Below are 25,852 nucleotides of genomic sequence, written 5' to 3' on the forward strand. Positions count from 1 at the left end.
TTGTTGGAGCATCCCCAACCTCTGTAGGAAGACAAATTTTGGAGCACAGAGAATAGAGCATATACAATGGTTATTTTTCAGGTTGTCATTTCCTGGGGTAACTTTTGGCTGTTGTTTAATAGATTAGGATAAGTCTGTGGTGACATGATGCCACCTACACCCAATGATTCATAGTGTTCAATGGATGGGAAATAATTTTGTGTTTCTATAATGTAGTCCTCACTAAGCTAAAAACAATAGGTTCAGGGTACTAAAATGATTTTTTTTCTTGCAGTTTAGGAAGTGAATTCTAGAGAGAAATATAATTTCTTCTAGAATTTAATTGGGAGTCTCTTAATGAAATTTTTAAAAATGGGCATGCTTATTGAGGTAGTTGTTATGTTTAGGAAAGTATGTAAGAAAGTAAGAATGTATCTTATGTCTTTTCCTTTTAGATTCTGCTCATTCTTGCATCTGTTGTTGGTATAATTGTTTACAGACTTTCAGTTTTCCTAGTATTTTCTGCAACATTGCCAAGACACATCAATGGAGCAAACACAATACAAAAGTACCTGACTCCACAATTAGCAACTTCAGTATCTGCTTCAGTGCTCAACTTCATCATTATTATGATTCTGAACATTATCTATGAGAAAGTAGCAATCATGATTACTGACTTTGGTAAGGTTATAATAACATTTAATACAATATCAAGAGTAAATGTATTAAGCAATACCAGTAACCTGTCAAAAATAGCTTCCAACATTGAAAAGTAAATTCCTTAAAGCAGCAGCAATATTTTCCAGGCAAATGAAGAAATCTAAAAAAGGTTGAGTTGCTTTTGTGAATATCTGAGTGTGCTGTCTTCATCTTTGTGCCCGATTTAAAAGTCTTCTTTGGAATCTTTGAAGTGTGCACAGTTATCAATAGCAATAGCACTTAGACTTATATACCACTTCATAGGGCTTTATAGCACTCTCTAAGTCAGGGGTGTCAAATTCAAGGCCTACAGGCTGGATGAGGCCCACAGGGTGCTCAGATCTGGCCTATGGGGCCGCCCTGGGAACAGCAAAGGACAGGCCTGCAGTGCCTCTGCCAGAGAAATCCATTTTCAGCTGCAATGGCCTCCTACAACCCTCTGCCAGCAAACGGAGCTCAGGAGGGTTGCATAGTTTTGCTGGCAGAGCACTCAGGCCACCACAGATACCACCGACACGAGTGATGTTGAGATGGCCACGCCGACCCTGGCACGCCCACACCCACCCGAGGTCAAACAATCGAGTTTGACAGCCCTGCTCTAAGTGGTTTACAGAGTCAGCATATTACCCCCATATTACTCCCAACAGTCTGAGTCCTCATTTTACCAATCTCAAGAGGATGGAAGGTTGAGTCACTCTCAGCCAGTCAGGATCAAACTTCTGGTTGTGGGTGGAGTTAGCATGCAGTTCCGCATGTGCCACCATGGCTCTTAGTAGAATGCCTATGCTAAACGATGCTAGCCAGAACGCCATCAGGGTTCTGACCGAACCTCATGAGCCTCAGGCCAAGCTTCAAAAGAAATCCAGTTATTTATTAGGAGCTTCATGTTGGCATGGATCAAGTCAAGCCAACTCTGACCCCACTTAATTCGCACATTTCCCCCCAAGATGTGTCATCAGTCACCTTCCCCAATGAAGCAATTTCGTGGGTTGTAAAAGTCACTCCCTCCGGTCACTGTGGGTTTCCATGCAGATGACCTTGATGTTGCCAGCTGGAATGTGCTTTGTTTTGACTGAAATGCAAGTTTATTTATTTATTTATTTATTTATTTGATTTGCCAATTGTTTACAAGATAATAAGTATAAGTGCATACATAGTTGTGAATACATGAAATGGGTACATATAAGAAAAATAAAAGAATAAGAAAAACAATAGGACAGGGACGGTAGGCACGTTGGTGCGCTTATGCACGCCCCCTACAGACCTCTTAGGAAAGGGGTGAGGTCAAGTTCTTTGATGCAGCTGAGAGGTTTGATTCCCCATCCGCCTTGCCTACAGCAATTCAAGAGCAGGTCAGGGATGCTTCGCAAGTTGACAAATACACATGTATAACATCAGTTGATCACATGATAAAAGAAGAACAGGTAGTAACATAGTAAAAATATAGTTAATAATAACAGTTATATGTTTGAATAGCCCAAATAATGTTATTTAAGCTATATATAACACAATATTTTTGCCCCAAAATTGCTCTTGGATTAACAATATCTCTCTCCTTTGCTTTTAAACTGCAGAATTACCAAGGACACAGACTGATTATGAAAATAGCCTAACTACGAAAATGTTTTTATTTAAATTTGTCAACTATTATTCTTCATGTTTCTACGTTGCTTTCTTTAAGGGTAAATTTATAGGTTTCCCTGGTGAACCAGTTTATTGGTTGGGAAAATACAGAAATGAGGAGGTATGAATGAATAAATCTTGCTTTAAAGGTATATTTCAACTGGTAACTATTAAGCTGGTTGCACTTTTTTCCTCTTCACCTTTTTGGAACTGTGGCAAAAACTGTGACTTCTCTGAGTTCAGGTGGACTTGGCAACTGTAGATGACTAAGGTGGGAGAGCTAGGCAGAATTACAGAATTTAACAGAATAACAGAATAACAGAGTTGGAAGGCACTTTGGAAGTCTTCTAGTTCAATCCCTTGCTCAAGCATGAAACCCTATACCATTTCAGACAAGTGGTTGTACAATTTCTTCTTAAAATCCTCCACTTTTAGAGCTCCCACAACTTCTAGAGCAGGGTCTTCAAACTCGACAGCTTTGGGACTTGTGGACTTCAACTCCCAGAATTCCTCCTCCAGTCATGTTAGCTCAGGAATTCTGGGAGTTGAAGTCCACAAGTCTTAAACTTGCCAAGTTTGAAGACCTTTGCTCTAGAGCCGTGATGGCAAACCTATGGCACGTGTGCCACAGATGGCACGCAGAGCCATTTGTACCAGAATGCGAGCCTCAGGCAAACTTACCTCACCACTCATGCACAAGCTTCACAGCTGATTTTTTGGCTGGTTTGAGGCCTTTTTGGCCTCCCAGAGGCTTGAAAAAAGCCTCTGAGGGCTTTGCAGGTCGAATAATAGGCCCATTTAGTCACTTACTATAATACCAGAAGTGACGAAAGGGGCCTATTATTCAGCTTGCAAAGCTTGCAGAGGCTTTTTTCAAGCCTCTGGGAGGCCAAAAATGGCCTCAAACCAGGGATAGGATTCTACCGGTTCTGTCCACCTCTGTAGAACCAGTTGCTCTGAACAGCAGCAGACATAGGGCCGGTTCTGTGTCTGCTGCTGTTTTGGCCCACCTGCCCGCCCAGGCTCTTACCTGTCCTTTATTTCCTGCTTTTTCAACATCAGCTGCTTTGTGCGGCACAGCTGCAGTTGAAAAAGCAGGAAAAAAGGGCTTTTCCAACCGCTGCACACCCTCACACAGTGCTGCTCAGCTGTCCGGGCAGCTCAGAAGGTCGTAAATTGCACTCGTTTGACTCACGCATGCACACGCGATGCAGAGCAACAGAACCAGTAGTTATACTGGTCGGATCCCATCCCTGCCTCAAACCAGCTAAAAATCAACTGTGAGGCGCAGTGCAGGTAAGGGGGCGGTGGCAGGGGGATTGCACACATTGCCTTCTGGGTGCTGGCACATGAGCATGCACACACGAGCATGTGCACAATTTTTGGCACAGGAGCCCAAAAAGGTTAGCCACCACTGCTCTAGAGGCAAGTCATTCCACTGAGTAATTGATCTAACTGTCAGGAAATTTCTCCCTAGTTCTAGGTTGGCTTTCTCCTTCATTAGTTTCCATCCATTGCTTCTTATTCTGCCTTCAGGTTCTTTGAGGAATAGGCTGACCACCTCCTCTTTGTGGCAGCCCATTAGATATTGGAATACTGCTATCATGTCACCTCTTTTCATTAAACTAGACATACACTAAAAGTCTATTTAATGCCAAAAGTCCAATAATCATCCAGTTTAATTTCCAAGCCTTTTGTAATCAGATATTTTCCTCTAAATTTTCCACCTCCAAATTAATTCATTTCAATGTTCAAAGCCAATTTCATAAATTCAAATTTTCTTTTCACTCTGGTCGCCACTTTTACACACTTTCATCAAAAACAGTTCTTTATTTCTTAATTCCGGGGTACCTTAATGTTGATGTATATTGCCTGGTTCACACATCATTCACAACTTCACCGCTCCAGCACAATCTTAGTTTCCCGGACTGCCTCTCATCTTCATGGTGGCTATTTTAGACCACCACTGCAACATCTTTAGAGGGGGTTTATCTTGTCAGGGAGGGGAGATATGGCTCCCCTCAACCCTCCCCCCTTTCTTCACCACCCCTCCAGGGTCATTCCAATCCCAATCAGGACCCTCCAACAAGCGAGCACAGAGAGAAACTGTGCATGATTTCAGATTCCGCTCCGACACAACAGAAGAACAACCGGAAGTCCATTATCATGATTTTCCTGGGAAATATATAATGTAGTAGTCTTCCCTTTGCTTTCTACACCACTGTGCATGTGCTGTTCAAGTGGCTGCCACCACACCATGTGCTGTTCTTCAGAAGCCGTTCTCACCAATATGGCCTCCACCTTCAGTTAATACTGATGAGCCAGCTGTTACTCACCAGGCCTGTTAGTCCATGGGAGGTATTTGATTCCCTCCAACCTGCCATTACAGCATAAAGGCACACTGGGTAGGGGTCCCCAATCCTCCACCTGGGGATGCGCTGTCAGGGTTCCAAATAATAATCCCATAGCAAGCAAAACTCCAAGGCAGGTGAATTCCTCAAATAATAGCTTTATTGGAAATATCATATTGGCACAGATCTGGTGAAAACTGACTCTAAAGACTCCTGTGGTTTTCACCTAATTAAAAGTAAACCTTTTTTTTTGTCTTTCTCAAAACAATCAGTCACATGGTCCAATCACGGTGTGGTCTGACAACTGCATAGCATCACTATGCCTTTCTCCTACCAGATATGAGAATGTTTTGGCTACAGAATCCCTTCATTCTCAAATCTCCCCCATTCTGCAGCTCCAGTGTGGCAACACTGAAACTGTGAAAAATGCTTCAGTCAGGTCAGCTTCAGGGTTGACATGCACTCTGGGGAGGGTTCCAGGCTCCCCTTGAAAGCAAATGCTTTCAGGGTTGTCGTTTTTGTATTTTCTTATCCAGCTTCTTCTGAGTCTGTCTTGTGTTTTATGACCTTCTTCTCTTTTTGTATATACCTTGTATGGTATGGAATCTCTTTTCTATTCTTTGTCATATGTGCGCTCTATTTTGGGATGCGAAACTGAAGCCACAGCTAAACTCAGAATTCTTGGTTAGTAGAATGTGTGTGTGTGTGTGTGTGTGTATGTTTGATGGATGGATGGATGGATAAATAGATAGACAGATATAGACACACAAACACACAGACACACACACGCACTATGAAGCTATAACACAAAACACTAAAAATGCTTTAGTCCTCTTCCTGAAATGCTCACCACCAGCCATAGGCACTGTGGCTTTACTTCAACACCTGGATAAAAATCTAGCTCTTTACTGGGCACTATACTGATGACAAGGAATTAAGCTCATTACTTTGCTTAATCATCATTAATTTGAATTAATTCTGAAGGACAAGTAATAAGCTTTGTTATTATATCTTTTAGAAAAGGGATTAAATAAAAATATCTGTCATTAGTTAGAACTAGATAGGGCAAGCAAGCAATATATTATTGAATTATCAACTTTGGGGCAACAAACACAATATGTCTATGGAGATTCTCAGCCTTCCAGGTCATGGTTATACAATAGCAATAGCACTTAGACTTATATACTGCTTCACAGTGCTTTACAGTCCTCTCTAAGCGGTTAACAAAGTCAGAATATTGCCCCCAACAATCTGGGTCTTCATTTTACTGACCTTAGAAGGATGGAAGGCTGAGTCAACCTTGAGCCTGGTGAGGTTTGAACTGCCAAACTGCAGGCAGACAGCAGACAGCAGAAGCAGAGGCATCCTGCAGTACTGCATTCTAACCACTGTTCTACCATGGCTCACCCTTATCCCAAAGTTGCTTTTTTAAAAAAAACAATGTCTTTGTTTTTCCTTGAAGATGTTTCACTTCTCATCCAAGAAGCTTCTAGGGCTTCTGAAAACAAGATGGTGGGTTAGAGATCTTTTAATCTGTCTCTTTTTATATTCTGATTTGGGGTATGTAATTTTAGGCCAGCTAATTTCATTACTGAACATTAAAACTGAAAAAATAGATTTCCAGTATTCTTCAGTGCTCAGTTTAATATGCTAGGTTGAACAGAAAGTTATTGTCTGAATAGTTGGTTAAAATTGACTAAATACAAATATATATGTACTTCCAGTTAAGCAGATTTTAGTATAAAATATTTTCATAGAATTTAGCATAATTTAATTAAGAAACTATTATGAACTTCATTTTTTGTGGGAGCAAGTTATAACGTACTTTATCCCCCCCCCCACCTTCCCTGGTCTTCTTTCACGCTTAGTGTGATCCAGGTGGATGTCTTCTTGAGCTGACAACACAGCTGGCAATAATAATGGGAGGCAAAGCCATCTGGAATAACATTCAAGAAGTGCTTTTTCCGTAAGTAAATAGTATTGATAGCAGGAGTTGGAAGAAATTTGAAGAACCGGTTTGCACTGTATCTGACCAAAAAGCAATCCCTGAATTAAGAAACAGAGCTTAATCAAGAAAATAGATTTAATTGTCAAATGCTCAGAAAAACAGTGAAGATCTAGGAAATACTCAGAAAATAAATAAAAAAGAGAATTAAATGATTTTTTTAAAATTAGTAGTACTATATCTTGTACTTACCTTGAAGTCAACTAAATCTATTACTCAGTTTGAGCTAAATTAGGGCACTCCCATTGGGCCCCCAAAATCCAGGTAATCTAGATGATAACAAAGAGATACAGAAAACCATAAGCTCTTGTTATCATTTTGTGGTTATCTGAAGTTTTGCAGCCCAGAGTTGATAACTAATATGGAGTGATTTGGGATATTTTTTTTAAATATATTTTTATTGTTTATATATAGATATACTGAATACAGTGTAATTGGCCATGGCATTCCAATTGCCTTAAAGCAGAAATAAAAACAGAATAACATATATACTATTTTAAACAGTGCTAGTGTTGTACAATAGTTTCTGACCATCACATCACATGTCAACTCATCTATCGTTCTAATTGTTAGGGATATACACCCTAGCAGAACATGCAACGGCAGTTAGTCAGGCAGGCAGATATGTGAGATAAACGTTGTAGCTTACACTCAGTAAAACAGATACACTGTGCCAGTTAAATAGTTTTTATTCCAGTCAGAGTTATAGCATAGTCAAACAGTCCATATATCATACACTAGTTCAGTCCATCCGGGTATTAATCAGTTGCAAAGTCCAGTGTCGAAAAAGAGGTCAGTAAACTTACAAATAATCAGTCCAGTAATATATCTCTTTTGCAGTTAGAGATATGAAGAAAATCAAACCTCTTTTCTTCTCTCAGCAATAGCAGGGAAAAAACACAGTTATCACCATCAATCCATCATTGTCAGCAATCCAGTAAAAGCCAGCAAACAGTGAGCTCTCTTGCTCCCTCTTATGGTGATTTTACAACCGCACCCAAAATACATGTTTTACAGTTAAATTGATACACACACTTAAACTCACTAACATAGTTTATATATATTATTTTACCCAAACTAAGTTAGGTAACCAATGTTATTCCTAACACTAATATTTACATTCCTCTATCAATAATACAAACAGTGTCTCTTTCCAAGTGTCCTCACCTGATTCTTTCACCTTCCAACTTCTACCTTGTATTTCTAACCATTGATGAAACCTATTCCATGTTAAACAGTATTCTGAATCTCCTTTATCTTTTATTTTTAGCATTAGTCTGTTCATTTCCTCACAATCTAATATCTTCCTTATCATCTCATCCTCTGATGGGGTGTTTTCGTTCTTCCGCTGATGCACACATATAATTCTTGCTGCGGTCAAAACATGTAATATTAAACATATTGTCCCTTTGTCATAACCCTCTGATGTGATACCTAGTAAAAACAATTCTGGTTTAAAATCTATATGTTGTTTGGTCATTTCTTCTAGCCATATATGTATTTGAGTCCAAAATTTCCTTACCTTTAAACAGGTCCACCATATAATGTAATATTCTTCACATTAGACTGTCTACTATTGACCTCACCCCTTTCCTAAGAGGTCTGTAGGGGGCATGCATCAGCGCACCAAAACGTGCCTACCGTCCCTTTCCTATTATTTCTTTTTCTTCTTATTCATATCCATTTCATGTATTTATAACCATGTTTATACTTATACCTGTTATGTAATAATTGTTTAACAAAATAAATAAATAAAATAAATAAATATGTTTGATTGTTTACATTTCCAACAGGTTGGGGACATATTTTTAAACGTTTTAGCTAATCTCGCCGGGGGAAGATGCCACCTATAGAACATTTTATAGAGATTTTCCTTATAAGATGTGGCCATTGTCAGTTTCCAATTTTTCTCCCAAAACTTTTGCCATTTATCCAAATCTATACTATGTCCAAAAATTTTGGCCCATGCTATCATCATCTCTTTAACTTGTTCTTCTTCCATTTAGAATAGAATAGAATAGAATAGAATAGAATAGAATAGAATAGAATAGAATAGAATAGAATAGAATAGAATAGAATAGAATAGAATAGAATAGAATAGAATTCTTTATTGGCCAAGTATGATTGGACACACAAGGAATTTGTCTTTGGTGCATATGCTCGCAGTGTACATAAGAAAAAATAAAATACATTCATCAAGAATCATAAGATACAACAATTAGTGATAGTCATAGGTTACTAATAAGTAAACAAACATACTAGGAAAACAAATAAAACAATATAAATTTTAAAGATACAAGCAACACATAGTCATAAGAGGGAAGAGATAGGTAATAGGAAGGATGAGAGGAATAATAGTAATACAGTCTTATTAAGTAGTTTGACAGTGTTGTGGGAGTTAGTTGTTTAGCAGAGTGATGGTGTTTGGGGAAAAACAGTCCTTGTGTCTAGTTGTTCTGGTGTGCAGTGCCCTATACCATCGTTTTGAGGGTAGAAGTTGAAACAATTTATGTCCAGGATGTGAGAGGTCTATAGATATTTTCACAGCCCTCTTTTTGACTCAAGCTGTATACAGGTCCTCAATGGAAGGCAGGTTGGTAGCAATTGTTTTTTCTGCAGTCCTAATTATCCATTGAAGTCTGTGTCTGTCTTGCTACTGTTTGTAGCAGTCCAGGGGGTTTTCCTGGTCGTTTTTTCATTGTGGCGCAGATGATGCAACTTTTCACATAACTGTCTACATCTTTCTTTATGCCAGGCTACCAGAACTGCCTCTGGGCCAAGTGTAAAGTCTTTAAGAACCCAAAGTGGCCTGCAGGTTTGGCGTCGTGGCTTCTCTGAAGAACTAGGGTGCATAGGGATTCCAGATCGTAGAGTTTTGTCCCCTTCCATGCCAGGTTATCTCTTTTTGTCAAGGTGTGTTGATTGTTCCGGAACCAGGGGTCTGCTAGCAGTTTGGTTTTGAGTTTCGTAGTTAGGTCGTCTGCAGGTTGGTCTTGCCGATCACAGCGTTGCCATCTGGTGGTTACTTGGACAGCTATTTGGGCAGGGGGGATGATGCCATTTACGACCTCCTCACTTTTGCATTTGTACTGGGGGAGAGGGTGTCAGCCAGAAAGTTCCTCCCCCACCCGGGATGTGTTTTAGCACGAAGTCGAATCAGTTGAAGGGGTCCTAAGGGCTTCCATGTTTTTATGGTTGGTCCAGACTTTGAATGGTCTCTGCCCCCTTTCCAGCAAGTGTCGCCAGGATTGCAGTGCCCATCTCACTGCAAAAGCCTCTTTTTCCCATGCAGCCCATCGTCTCTCTGTGTCCGTGAGCTTGCGGGAGGTGTAGGCACAGGGCTGTAGGCTTCCTTAGTTGTTTCTTTGGAGTAACACTGCTCCCACTGCCACGTCAGTGGTGTCTGCTTAAATGACGAAGGGTTGTTTGGGGTCAGGATGCTTCTATACTGGTTCTTCTGCAAACAGTTCTTTCAATGTTTCAAATGCTTTTTGGCAGGTTAGGCCACTATAGGGGTTGTTCCAGGTGGGGTTTCATTCCTGGACTCCCTGTCTTTAGGAGGTCTGTCATGGGTTTGGCAATCCTCATGAAGGAGGGGATGAATTATCGGTAGAATTTTGCAAACCCAAAGAAGCTTTGTAGCTGTCTGCAGGTACAAGGGGGCTGCCAGCCCAAAACAACTTGTACTTTGGCTGGGTCCTTCTCTATGCCCTGATTTGAGACTCGGTAGCCCAGGTGGTCCAACTGTGCGGGGTGAAATTCGCATTTTGACATCTTGACATACAGGTTTGCTGCTAGATGTTTTTCCAGTACTTGGCAGACTAGGGGTATGTGGTCGTCCAACAGCTCAGTGTAGATGAGAATGTTGACCAAGTAGACAAGAACCCCCTTACAAAGATATTTGTGCCACTTCAGATAAAACTGCATTGTATACCTCTAATAATGATTGGCCCAAAATATCTTGTAGCTCTTTGTATATTTCTGCCGGTAGCCCATCTGGGCCTGGTGTTTTGTTGTTTTGTTGTTTTGTTGTTTTGTTGTTTTTAATTGCCTCTGCTAGTTCGGTTGTAGTTCTGTCATTCAGCATAGAGTTCATTGTTTCTGGCACTTTCTGACACTAGATAGTGTAGTATTTTCTCCTCTGGATATTTCTCATTATCATATAGTTCCCTATAAAAGTCCTGGATAATAATCTTTTTTTCCTCAATTTGATAACGTAGAATTACATCTTTATCTTGCAATTTACTTATCCATTTTTTTCTGTTTCTCCTTTTTCAGTTTATAAGCTAGCCATCTTCCTGATTTATTTGCATTCTCAAAAAAGTTTTGTTTTATTCTTCTTTTTCAAGGATATTCAATTTATGTTTAGTTAGGTCCATTTGCTGCTTTAGTTTGTGTGTGTGTGTGTTTCCTTTTGTAACTCTGCTTCAAGTCTTTTATATTCTTCTTCTAAGGTTCTTTGTTATTGCTTCTTCCTTTTATTTTTCTTCGCTGTAAATGTTATGGCAACTCCTCTCATATATGCTTTCTCTGTATCCCATAGGTTTTGTAACAAAGTGTCTTCTTTCCTTTTCTTTAAAGAAGAATCCCATTTGTTTTTCCAACATCTCTTTAAATTCTATATCTTTTAGTATCGATCAGTTCAGAGTCCATCTTATACGTTTCTTTAGTTCTTTCCAGCTAATTCTCATTGGATTGTGATCTGGCCATAAATTTGTATTTGTTACTGCCTCATATACATTTGTATTTAATTCCATCAACATCCATATCATGTCTATTCAGACCAGGATCTGTGTCTGTTAGAATAAAATATGTATTGGTTTTCCCCCCAGGTTCCTCTCTCTCCATACATCTTATATATTTAACTCTTCTGCCACTTTGAAGAAGGTTCTAGGTAGAATCCTTCTTACTCCTTTCCTTATTTTATTGTTTTTATAGTCCAATTTTTTGTCTGTTATTGCATTGAAATCCCCTAAAAGAGATATTATCACACTTCATATCCTGTATAGTATTGTGTAGATTTTTATAGAATTATTCTTGTCCACTATTTGGTGTACAGATTGCAACTAGGAGTACCTGTTTTTGATTTAATACTGTTTCCACAATTAAAATCCTTCCCTCTTCATCTTAATATATTTGGTTAGCCTGAATTGTTTCTTTGATGTATAACACCACTCCTCTCTTTTGTTGTGAAAATGACACAAATAGTTTCCCCAATTTGGGGTACTCCAGTAGTTGTTTGTGCTTTTCTTTTATGTGGACTTCTTGTAGTGATAGACTCAATCTTTGTAATTTGTTGGTGGTTTTCTTCCTTTTCATGGGTGAGTTCAGTCCATTGATATTTAGTGATAGTATCTTAAGTTCTTTTGCATTGTTCTATCTATATCTAGGTCTTATATTCCTGGTTGCTCTTATTTCTCTCGGTTATTTGGGTCTTGTTCCATTGTTCTCTATTCGGTCCTTTTTCTCTTTTGCTGCAGTTCCTTTTCTTCTATGGCAGGCATTCCTTGATCTCTATCTTCTAACGCTTCCCTCTCCTGCAGTTCCTCTTCAGTACCAAAATACTGGTTATGAAACTCCATCGTTTTGTCCAGTGAGTCTAGTCTATATCTCTTTTCATGCCGTATGACCAGTATTCCTTCTGGGGTCAGCCATCTAAACTTAACATTACACCTGATCAATAACATGGTTAAAAATTGGCACTGCTTCCGCAGCTCTTTAACTCTTTTCGGAACCTGTTTCAAAACTACCAGTTGTTTCTCTTTATAGTGTATTGGCTCATCTCTTACCCTGTTAAGCACTTCATCCCTCATTGATTTCTTCACGAATCTTACATGCACCTCCTTTGGTAATTTGTATCTCCTTGCATAATTCATGTGAATTCTATATGTTTCGTCAATTTCTATCAGCATCTCTTTTTTCTCTGTCCCTAATGCCTTTGCAAGTAACTCTGCCCTAACATCTGGTAGCTCTTTCTCCTCTTCCATATTCTGGAATCTCAAATAATGTGCTGCTTTTCCTGTCTCTAGGAATATTACTATTACTCTTTGTTTGCCTGGATCAATCTATCGTTTATTTCAATTACTCTTTCTTCTTCTTTCTCCATCCTCTCTTCTATTTCCTGTATTTTTTGTTCATTTTTTGTAATCAGTTGCTGGAAATTATCAAACTTTTCATCCATCTTTTGTATCTTGTTTTTTAATTCTCCTATATCACTTCCCACTTGTCCTATTTCCCTCTTCATTTTGTCGTGGTTTTTTGTCATAGTCTCCTGCATCGATTGGAGCATGGTCTGTAATTCCCTAAATGGGTTTGATCTCTCCATTTGTAACATGTCTTCTATTGACCTCTGATTGGATAGGCTTGAGGTAGCTGATGATGGTGTGGAGGCAGGTTTCTTCCCTAACTCTATCTTAGTTAAGTTTGAAGTGCTTGTCATGGTCAGCAATTTTGTCAGCTTTTTCAGTAACCAACACCTCCAATCATTTTTGACACGTATATAACCCTCCAGCAACCCAAATCTCGCTTAACCAATAGCTATAAAAAAGAAAAATCCACTTCCATTCTTCTTTTAGTCCATTCTTTTGTACTCCACAATGCCCTATATGTAATTAGGAGATGATAATAATAGTAATGGTGACTATGATGATTATGACAGTGATGAGACCAGGATAAGAGGAGGGAATTGGTAATCCAAAAGGGATTGTTATACTTGTCCTTAATGTTCTGCTTTATTTGTCCATTAGTAGTATTGTAGGTCCATAGAGAATGTTTGTAATCCACAAGTCCTGTTAAGTCACCAACCTCCAGTAGAACAGTATTCCAAAAAAGTGAAGACAGCTTTAATCCACATTGTTTGTAATCCACCACAATGTCAGCCAGAGTTATAAAGTGTCCAAGAAGTGAGAAGAGAAAAAAGGAAATATTCATCACTTCCACGATGCTTCCATTTTATACCCACATTGGCCAGTAGTATTGTAGGTCCATAGCGAATGTTTATAATCCACCAGTTCACAAGTCCTGTTAAGTCACCAACCTCCAGTAGATCAGTATTCCAAAAAGATGAAGACAGCTTTAATCCACATTTTATACCCACTTTGGCCAGTAGATGTCCTCCTTGCTCCTTTCTTCTCTTCTTACCATACTTTATATGTCAATGTAAGGGGGTTAGACATTTTGCTTTCTCTGTTTTAGCCCAAAGTTCAGAAAAGTGACTCAATATAATTACAAATTATCTCTATCCCAAGTTAGCTCTATCTGGATCTTCTTTAACAGGTCCAGTCCAGTCCAATTTCTCTGATTTTTTTATAACAACAATTCTCCCTTCACAGTTTGCTTATAGATCTGTGACTGCTCCGTGTTTTATTTTTCTCACCACTTCTAAAGTGGAGGGAGAGAGAAGATATTCCCTTCCTTCCTTCTGTCCAGAGCCCCCCTTTCTTCTTCAATCAGCATTGGAATTTCACTCACTTTGGTAGGAGTTGGGAAAAGGTCCAGTCCATTGCTTCCTTCCACTTTTTCACTGCTTACTCTGACCAGCTGTCGTTGCTTCAGTTTGGCCATTAATGGCCGTATTCTTCTCCACCTTCTTTCAGGAAGGATTTCTCCTGACCAGCAAAATGAACTGCCATCCATTTGTGATCTGCAGAGAGCCCTTCCTCTCCTGTTGCCCCTACAGATGGACAGAAACTGGCTCTGTGGAGCTCCCACTCACACACCCGTTTGCAATGACACCAGCTGGCTCCTCCTTCTTTATTGATTTGGGATTATTTTGAACATAGAAATTATAAATTGATTGTGTTTTATTTTTTCAATTTGAAATAGATTGATCAAATCCTCCCAATGTGAGGAAAAATTGAAATGTTTAGCTCTACTATTTTGAGGAACTTTGGGAGCTACAAAGAAATGCTGATAGAGTTCAGATTTAAACCTCTACTCTAGCAGACAGAATAAATCTTGCTGATTCTCCAAATGTACAGGTGGCTTAAAAATTTGATTGGGAGATGCCACTCAGTTACACGATCAGAAACTATTGTTCCTCGCTGGGAGCAGGACTACCATTTGCAGCCCAATGGCAAGCTTGGATTGTTTTATGAATACCTTGAAATGGGTAAGTCAACCAACCATTTTATTTCTTGTTGTCATGTTATATATTGGATCAAAGTTTGCTTCACAGATTCTGTTAAATACAGAATAGAGGAAAAGAAAAGGAAGAGAATGTGTGTGTATCTCATGTACATGTGTGCAATCCTACACACATATGCAGGCCTAATGCAAAGAACTATGCTTAAATTATATGTAAAATGAATGTGTAAATTTATGCTGGAATTTTGGTTGAGTCATAGACTTCAGTATTAAAAATGCTTCGGTATGTGTCTTGAATACAAAGTCCATTCATGCTTACCTCTCTCTGAAAAGATGCTCAAACTTTTTAATTCAACTTTAGTATACCAATTTTTCTTAAAGGGTTTTAATATACTGTAAAAGTGGGAAGAACATCCCGGGTACCACCTACATTTTTTAAAGCCTTGGTTAGGGCAGAAGTCCATATTAGCCCAAAAGGATATTGTATTAATAATGTAAATATTCTTTTGTTGAAATATTGAATAAGATGTTGGAAATTTATTGAGTAAGATACTGCAAATGATTGAATAAACTTTGAACGATATGCATCATGTTGTGAATATCTCCTGTATGTTTTGGTCTATTCTAGCAAGAGAGAAGTATATAGCAATAAAATACTTCAGCTGTATTTTTTTTTTTAAAAAAAAGCATCCTAATTAACAATATAATTCAACAGCTGGTGGCATTTAGATGATTTCTGCTGATATAAAAAGGTAACCACAGTCAGTTCTGTTTAATAAAAGCAATCTAGGACTTTTAGGGCTTTGGGCTGGATTGGAAAGATGTCAGAACATAATGAAAAGACTTGGCAACTCCATCCCTAAAGCAAGCCAGGAAGGGCATGTATTACATGAACTTTCATTACTGAAAATTGAGCTCAACTCAAAAGCTTTTTAATTTTTTTTAAAATTAACAATAAAGAACCTTTTAATTGTTGCCTTGATTCTTGATAGCTGCAAATTGCCAATAAATGTATCTAAATAAGCATACCAGATTGTTGTGTTCAATTAGTTCACATATATTAGGAATTGATGGGTTTTGGCTGATCTTGAGTAGCTACAATTTTGGCTGATACAATATTTGAAAACAGATAAAGCACTACTGTTCCATTAACAATGTAATAATGTATTCATTATTTCCAGTTATACAGTTTGGATTTGTAACATTATTTGTAACATCATTCCCATTGGCACCACTTCTGGCCCTTATTAACAATTTATTGGAAATTCACGTAGATGCTTGGAAGATTACCACACAGTATAGACGCATGGTTTCCCAAAAAGCCCAACATATAGGGGCATGGCAACCTATCATGCAAGGAATAGCCATTCTGGCTGTGATAACCAATGTAAGTACATATTTACAACAAACATTTCCTGCTTATAAACATTACAAGAATTTGTACTTTTTAATAATTCACTTGTTAGATATTATAAAAACCAACCATGATTAAACAGTAGTTGGACTAGAGAGACTCAGATTCAGGTTCACCCTCAGCCACCAAAACTCACCTGAACCTCAGTCAGTCTTTCTGTCTCTCTCTCTCTCTCTCCAATCCATTTCACAGATATATTTTTGTGGTAATTAAATGAAGGAGATTTTAGAAAAAAATATGGGATTTAAATCTAACAAATAATTCAGGACAACCACAGTTAATAGAACCTCATTCAAAAGACATCATATGCAAAGAACAGAATTTTCAGTCATCCTCCCCCAAATGTTAGTAGTCTGCTTTCATGTGTTGTTCTTTTGATTAAGAACCATGAGAGACTTAAGGGCCTTTGTAATATCTGACTTTTCACAAATGTAAAAGCTGAGCGTGCTACAAACAGGTTCAGTAGACAGCCCAATCACTAACTCTGCACTAGAATCTGAGGGTACTTATTTAGCCAAACATTTAAAACCAAAACCTCAAACTACCTCTATCTATTCCATTATTATAATTATTATTAATAATAATTATTAATATTATTATTATTATAAGAGAGTGAAAAATAATCCCATTATTAAGAACCATCAATCTCCTCTGTTAAATTCATGTTCAGTTCTCTTCACTGCATGAATTTGTTAGAAATGGTAATTTAATAACTATTCCTGACAATTGTCTGTAGCCTTTTGTCCTGTTCAAATGCAACTCCATATGCAGCATATTGAATTTATCTAGACAGGAAGCTACCAGAGCATGAAATACTGTGGTCAGAAAAAATTGCAGCTAGCAGAGAAAAGTGATTGGATACCTATTATGTCGAGAGACCATCTGGGTGCCTTGAAAGAGACATACTAGTAGCTTTCCTAAATAATTTCCTGGGCACAGAGATATATGAGATATGCCACTCGAGTGCAAGGTACTTGGAAGGGTATTGGCTGAAAGAAAGCAAATTATCAAGATTGATTCTACTCTGGTTTCAGACCAGGAATTTGGAGGCCTATTTGTCCTGTTAAATAACTGCTCCAAGCAAGTCTTCCTATATGTATTGGCAGATTATAATAGTTGGTAGCAGAGTCAGCCAGATATTTAGACCAGTTTTGGCATTTTTGTCCCCCTATCGAGTCCTTTCTGAGGACAGTTAAACAGATGAGAGTGTTTAATATATTGTCACAGGATATAAGCTATAGATTCAAGAGTTCAAAACCAAATCTCCCTACTTTAATAGTGAACTAAAGATTCTTTCAGAAAATTAATAAGCATTGTACTATATTTTTAAATAGTTTGCAGATATACATATAGGCATTCCACAGAAATGAGAGCTAATTTGGTGTAGTGGTTATGACATCAGTCTAGAAACTGGAAGTCTGTGAATTCTACTCCTGCCTTAGTACACAGAGACACCTTAGGTTAGCCACTTACTCCCTGCCCTAGGAAAGAGGCAAAGGCAAAATACTTCTGAAAAATCTTGTCAAGAAAACTGGAGGGGGTCTCTGAGAATTGGACATGACTGAACAGAAGAAAAAGAAGAAGAAAAAAGTCCACATAAATTGTGTAAAATACCAAGATTTTAGAACTACTGAAATCCAAGGATAGCTCCTTATATCTTTTATTCATATTTAAAATGATTGCCTGAAATATCACACAGGATAACAACACCAACATACTTAGTGTATCCATTACAAACACAAAATTGATAATTGGTTAATACATTTGTGAAATACTTTTTATCTATTTGTAAGCCTCCTAAAGTCACTTCCAGGTGAGATGGGTGGCATATAATTTTATTAAATAAATAAATACATCTGTCATGACTTAGATCAGTTTAATGAATATCCTGCTGTTTTCCTAAAATATTTATACAGAGATAGTGTCAACATTGCAAGTAATGTACCCACTGAAAGCAGAACTCTGAGGCAGGTATATTCCTCCAAGAACAATTTATCATACTGGCACAATTGGGGAAAACCGACTCTGAAAGTTCCTGCGGTTTTCATTTAATTAAAAAGTGAAAGTTCCCCCTTCCTACCACATCATCAGTCACATTGTCCAAAAGAGATGCTGGCCGGTTTCTTGGTTACTCCACTCCTCCTCTCCCCAGCACCTGTTGGACCTTGGCTCCCACAGGAATTTTTTTTGTTTTGACTACAAACCCCAACTATCTATTTCCCCTCCCCCCATCTCTTTTTCTTCCTTGTGGCAACCCTGAAGCTTCAAAGATGGCCTCAGCCAAGTTCGCTTCAGGGTTGACAGATAAGCAATAATAGGAACATAAAATATGATCTCTCTCTCTCTATCCCTTTAATGTAAAACAAGCCTCAAATCTTCCTACTTTTAGGAAAGCCGTTAAAGCCTGGGAGTTCCCCCAGCCATTAAAGGCCAGCTGGGTGGTATGTGTCCCCCCAACCCTCTATGGTAGTTTGTTGTGCATTTTGCCACCATTTTAGTGTTTGTATTGCTATACTGTCTGCTCATTGTTATATTTGTTAGTTTCTTCTTGATTTATTGTGTTTATCTTGTACCCTGTACCCTCAGATACACACTGACTGAGTTGGGCAGACTTATACATCTTAAAATTAAATAAATAGTTAAATCATCTTTTTTTAATTCAGTCAGAGAAGCTACTAATTCTTGTTGCAAAAAAAATCGAATCATGGTAGATCAGTGACATAAAAGTTTCTACCTACATTCTCAGGTTTATTACACAGATTTGAATAGATATTAAGACATTGAAAATTTATGTCATAAAAGGAACTATATAAATAATCTACATTTTTAAGAGAGATAATAGTCTTTTAAACATGTTTCTTCTTTAAATGATTTACCAAGATTCAAACATCATTTTTCAAAAATGTTTGGGATAAACACAAGTAGAGAAAATTCAGATCTTGCAATATTTAACTCAAATTTAGTTTCTTATATTGCTATCTGTAAATTATATAAACTAATATAAATGGTAGATCTCTAGCTAATTGTCATAAGCTGACATGTAATTTAAAATATTTAATTTGTGAAGGAATCAGCTTTGAAACAAACTGCACCAGGCAAAGATAATGCTTTGTAGATTCTCAGTCATCCTGGTCATGGTTTTCCCAAAGGAGGGGAAGCAATTCATTCTGGAGGCAACTGGACTTCTTGTTTTTTCTTTGAAGAACTTTCACTTCTCATCCAAGAAGCTTCTTCAGGTCTGACAGGATAGTGGGGAATGGAAGGATTTATATTATATTATATAATAATATAATATGATCATGTTTATAATATAAATCCTTCCATTCCCCACTATTCTGTCAGACCTGAAGACCTTTGGACAATGCTTGGGACTTTGCATATTCTGACATCAGTGAGGAATATTAGGTAAAATGAAAATAAATTATTAAATAAACTTATAGCTATTGTTACTGCAAGCTTTATAGAAAGAATAAATTAGATAAATTTATTCTTAGATTATTAAATTATTAGTAATTAGTTAGATTATTAGTAATAATAATTAGAAAATGCTGTTGGTTCATAGAATACATTGTACTAATTTAAAGTAGTGAGACATAAAGAAGGAGGTACAATCATAAAGAAAGAAGGGATATGTTACAACAGATTTTCCTGAAAGCAACTGCTGTGTATTTAGAAGAATTTAGTAGAAATAATAAATTTAGTAGAAATAATAAATAGGAGTTCTATACTGTATTTGTACTCTACCAAGAATGCAAATAATCTGTATAATATTTATCTATGTATATCTCTGTTTAGGAAGATTTAAACCATCTGTTTTTATTTGATTTATTTGATTTCCATAACCAACCATCTCAGCAAGTGAATGTTCTCTTATTCCTGTTTTCAATATAGGCAATGATAATTGCTTTTACATCAGATATGATTCCACGCCTGGTTTATTTCTGGTCATTTTCAGTCCCACCCTATGGAGATCACAGTAGCTATACCATGAAGGGATATATAAACAATACTCTTTCTATTTTTGCTGTATCCGATTTCCGAAATGAAAGCAAGCCACATGTTATTCCCATATTTGCCAATTTAACAATATGCAGGCAAGTCTATATCCTGATTAAAGTAATTAGATAGGAACAAAATCAGTATGCCTTTGCTTGTTAGGCTGTGTAAAATAATGGAAATTAAAATTGCTAAAAGGAAAATCAAGGTATTTTAATTCTGCGCAACTATTTTTATTATCTTACATAAAAATATAAAAGTAGTATGATGTAATTCTGCAATTCTGATATGGTTGTATACAGGGGTGGCTTTCTACCGCTTCTGTCCACCTCTGTGGAACCGGTAGCTCTGAAGAGCAGCAGACATAGAACCGGTTCTATGTCTGCTGATGTTTTTGCCTACCCGCCCGCCCGGGCTCTTACCTGACCTTTATTTCCTGCTTTTTCAACTTCAGCTGCTGTGCGAGGCACAACTGCAGTTTAAAAAGCAGGAAAAAAGTGCTTTTTCAAAGGCTGCTTCTCTGCATGCAGCGCTGCTCAGCTGTCCAGGCACTAAGCTGATGACGATTTACAGGCGCATGCGCAGCATGCAGGGAAGCACATCGTAAATCACTGAACCTCGTTAATCACCGAACCGGTAGTTAACCCTGTCAGATCCCACCCCTGGTTGCATATTTGATTGTAATTTATTCTAATTACATTTTCTTATACAGTATGTTGAGTTAAAATCAGAGCAACAGGTATCTTTTGCTCCCCCTTCTGGTCTATGTACATTATTGCAGACATTTGAAATAATTGTTGGGATGACTTTTTTTAACTATGTTAGATATCGAGATTTCCGAAACCCTCCTGGACACAAACATCAATATGAACATAATATTTATTACTGGCATGTTATTGCAGCCAAATTAGCATTCATCCTTGTGATGGAGGTCAGTATATTTATTTCTAAATCTTAACTGTTTTTTCCCCAATTTTTAGCATTAAAGCCCTGTCAGTATCTGTTGTATATTTCTTACAACTATCCAGTTTCCCTTTGTCTATCCTTATATGAACCTATCACAGACTATTCCTTCTGCCAGCCATCGTAGATTATCATATACAATCAGTGAAAATTATTAATAAGAGCATATTATTTAAGGGAACACTACATGATCTTGCTATTAAGTCTCTTCAAATAGTTTGTTACCCACACTTACTGATGTGCAGATTCTACTTTATATAACTATAAAAGCTGGCAAGTAGGATTGATTTCATATCAATTTATAACAGATATGAATGTATGTATGGAAATATTCTCTTGTACTTTGACCAGCGCTAAATTCAGTTCTATACTTTAAGCATTGTCTCTGATGTCATTAACTCTTCATCTGGTTTTACTGTCATTTTTTAACCAGATCACTCCATCCATACTTTATTTCTGATTCTCACTATCAATTTTATGTTCTTTCTTTAGTTAAAAATGGATACCAAAAATTTGCAAATATTTTTTATTTAAATGAAAAGACTCTAAATCAATTTAATTTTACCTTCACTGTTCTTAAAGATGCACTTTGTGAAAAAAATGTTCAATGAGGATGAAATTTGTATTTTTAAAAAATCTTTCCTGTGTTGTATTATCCTAACAAAATGGCAACAGTTCTTCTGTTTAATTTTTTAAGATGGAGGATAAAAATAATTTCCAAAGAGAATGCATATATGGATGCTGCCTTTTCATTACTTTTGTAATGACTGAGATAGGAAAAAGCAAACCTAATGTTAATGTTAAGGAGATGGCATTAGAATGCTATGCTTCCACACCTTATATACACAATAATGGCCTCAATGCCAGTAGTTTACTTGTAATCAAATGCTGAATTAATGGAACAGATATTGCCAACTAAATAACCTCTTTTTTTTAACCATCCTGCAGCATTGCATAAAGAAATATTTCTCTTTTTAGTTGAGCTAAGACAATTGCTCTGTGGGGTACAATTTGATTTTTTGTCTGGAGATCAGATCCCTCTATCACAATGAATGATAAGAAACAGCATTATATACCTTTCACATTAATCAGAGAATTACAAACGGGCACATCAACAATTATGCTGTTTTTTCTCCCTCCAATAATACTTGTTCATTGTAAGAAACTGATTGTCTTTCTATTAACTTTTTTTCCAGCATGTCGTCTACTGTGTGAAGTTTGTCATTTCATATACCATTCCAGATGTGTCAAGGAAAACTAAGAGCAAAATTAAACGGGAGAAATACCTAACACAAATACTTCTTCATGAAAATCCTCTAAAAATTATTAAAAAAAATATGGGGAACATAGCTGACAAATTATTAAAAGAAGCAGATACTACTTTACAACCTAAATGTGAATAAATGCTAGTTACAACATGTAATGAGTGAAATATTCTAAGAACTCAACATGAGTTGGATTAAAAACTTAATAGGTCAACATCAGAAGAGAAGAAGTAAATATTCGTAAACACTTTTAACAGAATTGACATATGTACCATATATTCTCACTCATAAATTCTCCTCAGTTGTTTTCTGCTTGGAAATTTCCTCTTAACAGTCTTGATATATATTATTAATCCACCCAACCAAACATCCTCTTAGTTCATGAATTCCTTCTTTAGTTGGAAAAAATAAATTATCTGTTATTATTTCCATCTTTATATAAAATTTTATTTTGTATTTCAAGGTCTGTCAGAGAGGAGAAATAGAGTAGTTGAATTTCAAGTCAATTTTCTGCTATAGTGGGATGTATGCTATCATATGAAATCATGTAAAAATCTCCTGGAGCAGTATGAAATAGAGCACAATAGATAAAGATGCATTAATATAAACTGGCACGTGACTTAAACTAGAAAGAGACATATATCTTCCAAATGTTTACAATAGAACATTGTAAAAATGAGCTACAGCAAGTTTGACTCAATTACTATTTTAGAGTGTAGAAAACTTCATGTAAGTGCTATGAATTCAACCTAACAATATTTTATTATGTTTACCGTATTTCTGCATTAGATGTAAGGCAGTGTGAAAGAAAACACCTGCAGGTCTAAATTAGAAGGTCTAAGCTAATCTCTGACATATAACAACTTTATAAGAGTATGGATATGCACAATTTATTACATATTTTATTTTACGATGTTGATTTTTTATTTTCATGTAATGGCTTCCTTTTGTGGTTGCTGTATATAGTTATATAGAATTGTAAGAACACAAATAGGTGTGCTCAGTAAAATGTTGAAAAGATAAAAAAAGACAACATTATGACATGGTATGAGCAAATATTCAGATCCCCATGATTAACAAATCAAAATATCCTTGACATTTTAGATATTTAAATTTTATCGATAGCTAGGAAAATAGAAGATCTTTTTATATTTTCTCTGTTGTCTGCCTAACTGACCACTTCAGCCTTTTGTTAACACCATAGGTCAAAGATGTGTGTGTGAATTGCTTTGACAGTTGGATATATAGTTACGTACCAATTTCTGGAGGAAATAGGGATGGTATTTATGGAAGGATTCATGAAGGATTATTTATGAAGGATTTAGATAACAGGATCATATACTTGATACAGGAGGATGCAATTGATTTCAGGCATATGTTTAACAATGAGTAAATGCATAAGGAAATATGTTTACAGCAGGATAACATATATTTTACAAGAGAGCAAATGTCAAAAGAGTAACTTTCTACAATGCTATGATATTCTACTTTTTATTTATTATCATTATTCCCTTTCAACTTTATATGATCACAATCTTAAAACCAGAGCTACAATATGAATACACTCTAAGTTCTTACTCTTACACCAAAGCTTTCTAAAATGCACAAATGAAAAACTATAGTTTCAAAGGCAGCACTTAAGATAAAGTGAACTTCATTAATGAAATTAAACACCCACACACCCATCCATCCGAACATCAATGCAAAACCACAGCTCACCCTGCCCAAAAAGGACCCTCCAAAAATAACAGACTTGTAGGCAGTGAACCAGATGCAAATCTCAGGGAGGACCATCTACCTATAAAGCCAAAGGAACGGGGGTGGGGAGGAGGAGGTAGGGAACAGATCAACCCGCAAATCTTGTAAATCCCAAAGCTAGCGCCCCCTTAAAAGAGAAGACTCCTAGAAAGCACATACACACGCCAGCCCAGCTAAAAAGACACTAGCCAAATTGGCTCTGCTGAGCCCGGAGAGGTCCTGTGGCTTGCTGAGAAGTCGGAGAATGCGGTTGGTGAGCATGTGCACTTTAGAAACCCCATCCCACCCTCAGGGATGTTTCAAAACGCAATGGGGCTGTTTTGTTCACTGCCAATTGAGCGACCTGATCGAAGCTTCTGCTGAGCCCAATGTATGTAGCAGAGACTGTACGGGGTTAGTTTGGCCAGGCAAATTATCCCCCCCCCCCCATGCTACCAAAGTGGATTCCTGGGTGCTGCGCTACAATGTAGAAATGGGAAATGGAGCAGCCATCATGAGGGGAGCAGGAGGAACAAGGAGAAGAGAAGGGCAGCAGGCAGCCTCCTCCTTACCTCATGCTGGCCACTCCGTTGCCTGTTTCACCATTGCAGCATGGCACCATGAAGCTTTCCCCACCCACCATCTCCCAGATGCCCTCGCTTCTCCCAAGGATTTCTTTGCCTAGCTGATTTGCAACTCCTTGCCATCATGTGGAGGGAAAGAAAAGTTTGTGTGGGGCTAAAAAAAAGTTAATCGCGATCGTTTTCTTTTGCTAGAAATTGGAATTGACTGATTTAACTTTTTTTTTAGCCCCACACAAACTTTTCTTTCCCTGCATACAATGGCAAGAAACGTGAAGGAGTTGCACATCAGCTAGGCAAAGAAATCCTTGGGGAATTTGTTCTCCCGGCCAGTTCAGCCCAGGCCAGGGGGAAAAGGAGATTGCCCCAGCAGTGAAGCAAGCCAGGCAAGCCCAGGGATGGTAGCGGGACAGCGCAGTGGCCTAGGCCAGCTGGGGAGTCGACTCAACTGGGGCTTTCTTGCAGGCTCACTTACCCAGGGAGATCAGGGCCTTGGCAAAAGGCAGGCAGCAATGGCAGGCAAAGGCAGGTTAATAATGGCAAGCGAGATGAGGAGTGACTGATAGGGTGGGTGGTGGGGGGAGGGGAGGGGCGGGCAGGGAAGGGCAGGGCAGGGCCAGCCAGGGGTGCAATTTACCGGTTCTCCAAACTGTGCAGAATCATAACTACTGATTCTATAGAACTGGTCAGAACTGGTAGAATCCCACCCCTGGCCTGGGGCAAAGGGAAGATCCCCCCCCCAGAAGAAGCCTAGAGAAAGCCATGCTGATATAATAGGTATGGGGGAGTCAAAGTGCCCAAGAGCCTCTTGCACAGACAGCTACTCAATGTCCCTGACCAAGTTGCACAAGCCATTCTGCCTATGTGGACTGCTCCTCAAAGACACCAGGCCCCAAAGGTCCCAGACTTGGGGGGTTACGTATGGGAGGGACCCTGAGCAACTGGGATTCCTCCTGGTGCAAGTCTGGAACTACTTGCAGGAATATGGAGATGGGAGAAGCCTGAATAAGATGGGTAAACATGGCTCTGGAGGGTGCAGCGACTGAGTGAATGGTCTTCCTCCACAATAACAATGCCCCCAACTGTGGAACTATGACGACTTTATGGAAGCCTTTTGCCAGCATTTCAAGGATTAACTGGCCAAGCGCAAGGCT

General features: G+C 37.9%; 1 protein-coding gene across 2 annotated transcripts in view; it reads left to right on the top strand.

Annotated features, from left to right (window-relative positions):
* ANO6 (anoctamin 6) overlaps positions 1-25,259 on the top strand; it is an 82,179-nt gene extending 56,920 nt beyond the window's left edge. Inside the window, exons 13-20 of one of the 2 annotated variants that reach the window (XM_087967922.1) lie at positions 435-660; positions 2,253-2,422; positions 6,521-6,618; positions 14,637-14,767; positions 15,924-16,129; positions 20,048-20,250; positions 20,978-21,083; positions 22,312-25,259. In XM_087967922.1, the coding sequence (XP_087824048.1) occupies positions 435-660; positions 2,253-2,422; positions 6,521-6,618; positions 14,637-14,767; positions 15,924-16,129; positions 20,048-20,250; positions 20,978-21,083; positions 22,312-22,518 (1,347 nt within the window). In that variant the 3' untranslated portion in view covers positions 22,519-25,259. The remainder of the gene's footprint in view (positions 1-434; positions 661-2,252; positions 2,423-6,520; positions 6,619-14,636; positions 14,768-15,923; positions 16,130-20,047; positions 20,251-20,977; positions 21,084-22,311) is intronic. The other variant, XR_015750044.1, reaches the window with a different exon arrangement.
* The last annotated feature ends 593 nt before the right edge of the window (positions 25,260-25,852 follow it).

The sequence above is a fragment of the Notechis scutatus genome, chromosome 6, assembly GCF_049901735.1.
Source record: "Notechis scutatus isolate UNSWTSFEM ecotype Mainland chromosome 6, rNotScu1.2, whole genome shotgun sequence".
Classification (NCBI taxonomy): domain Eukaryota; kingdom Metazoa; phylum Chordata; class Lepidosauria; order Squamata; family Elapidae; genus Notechis; species Notechis scutatus.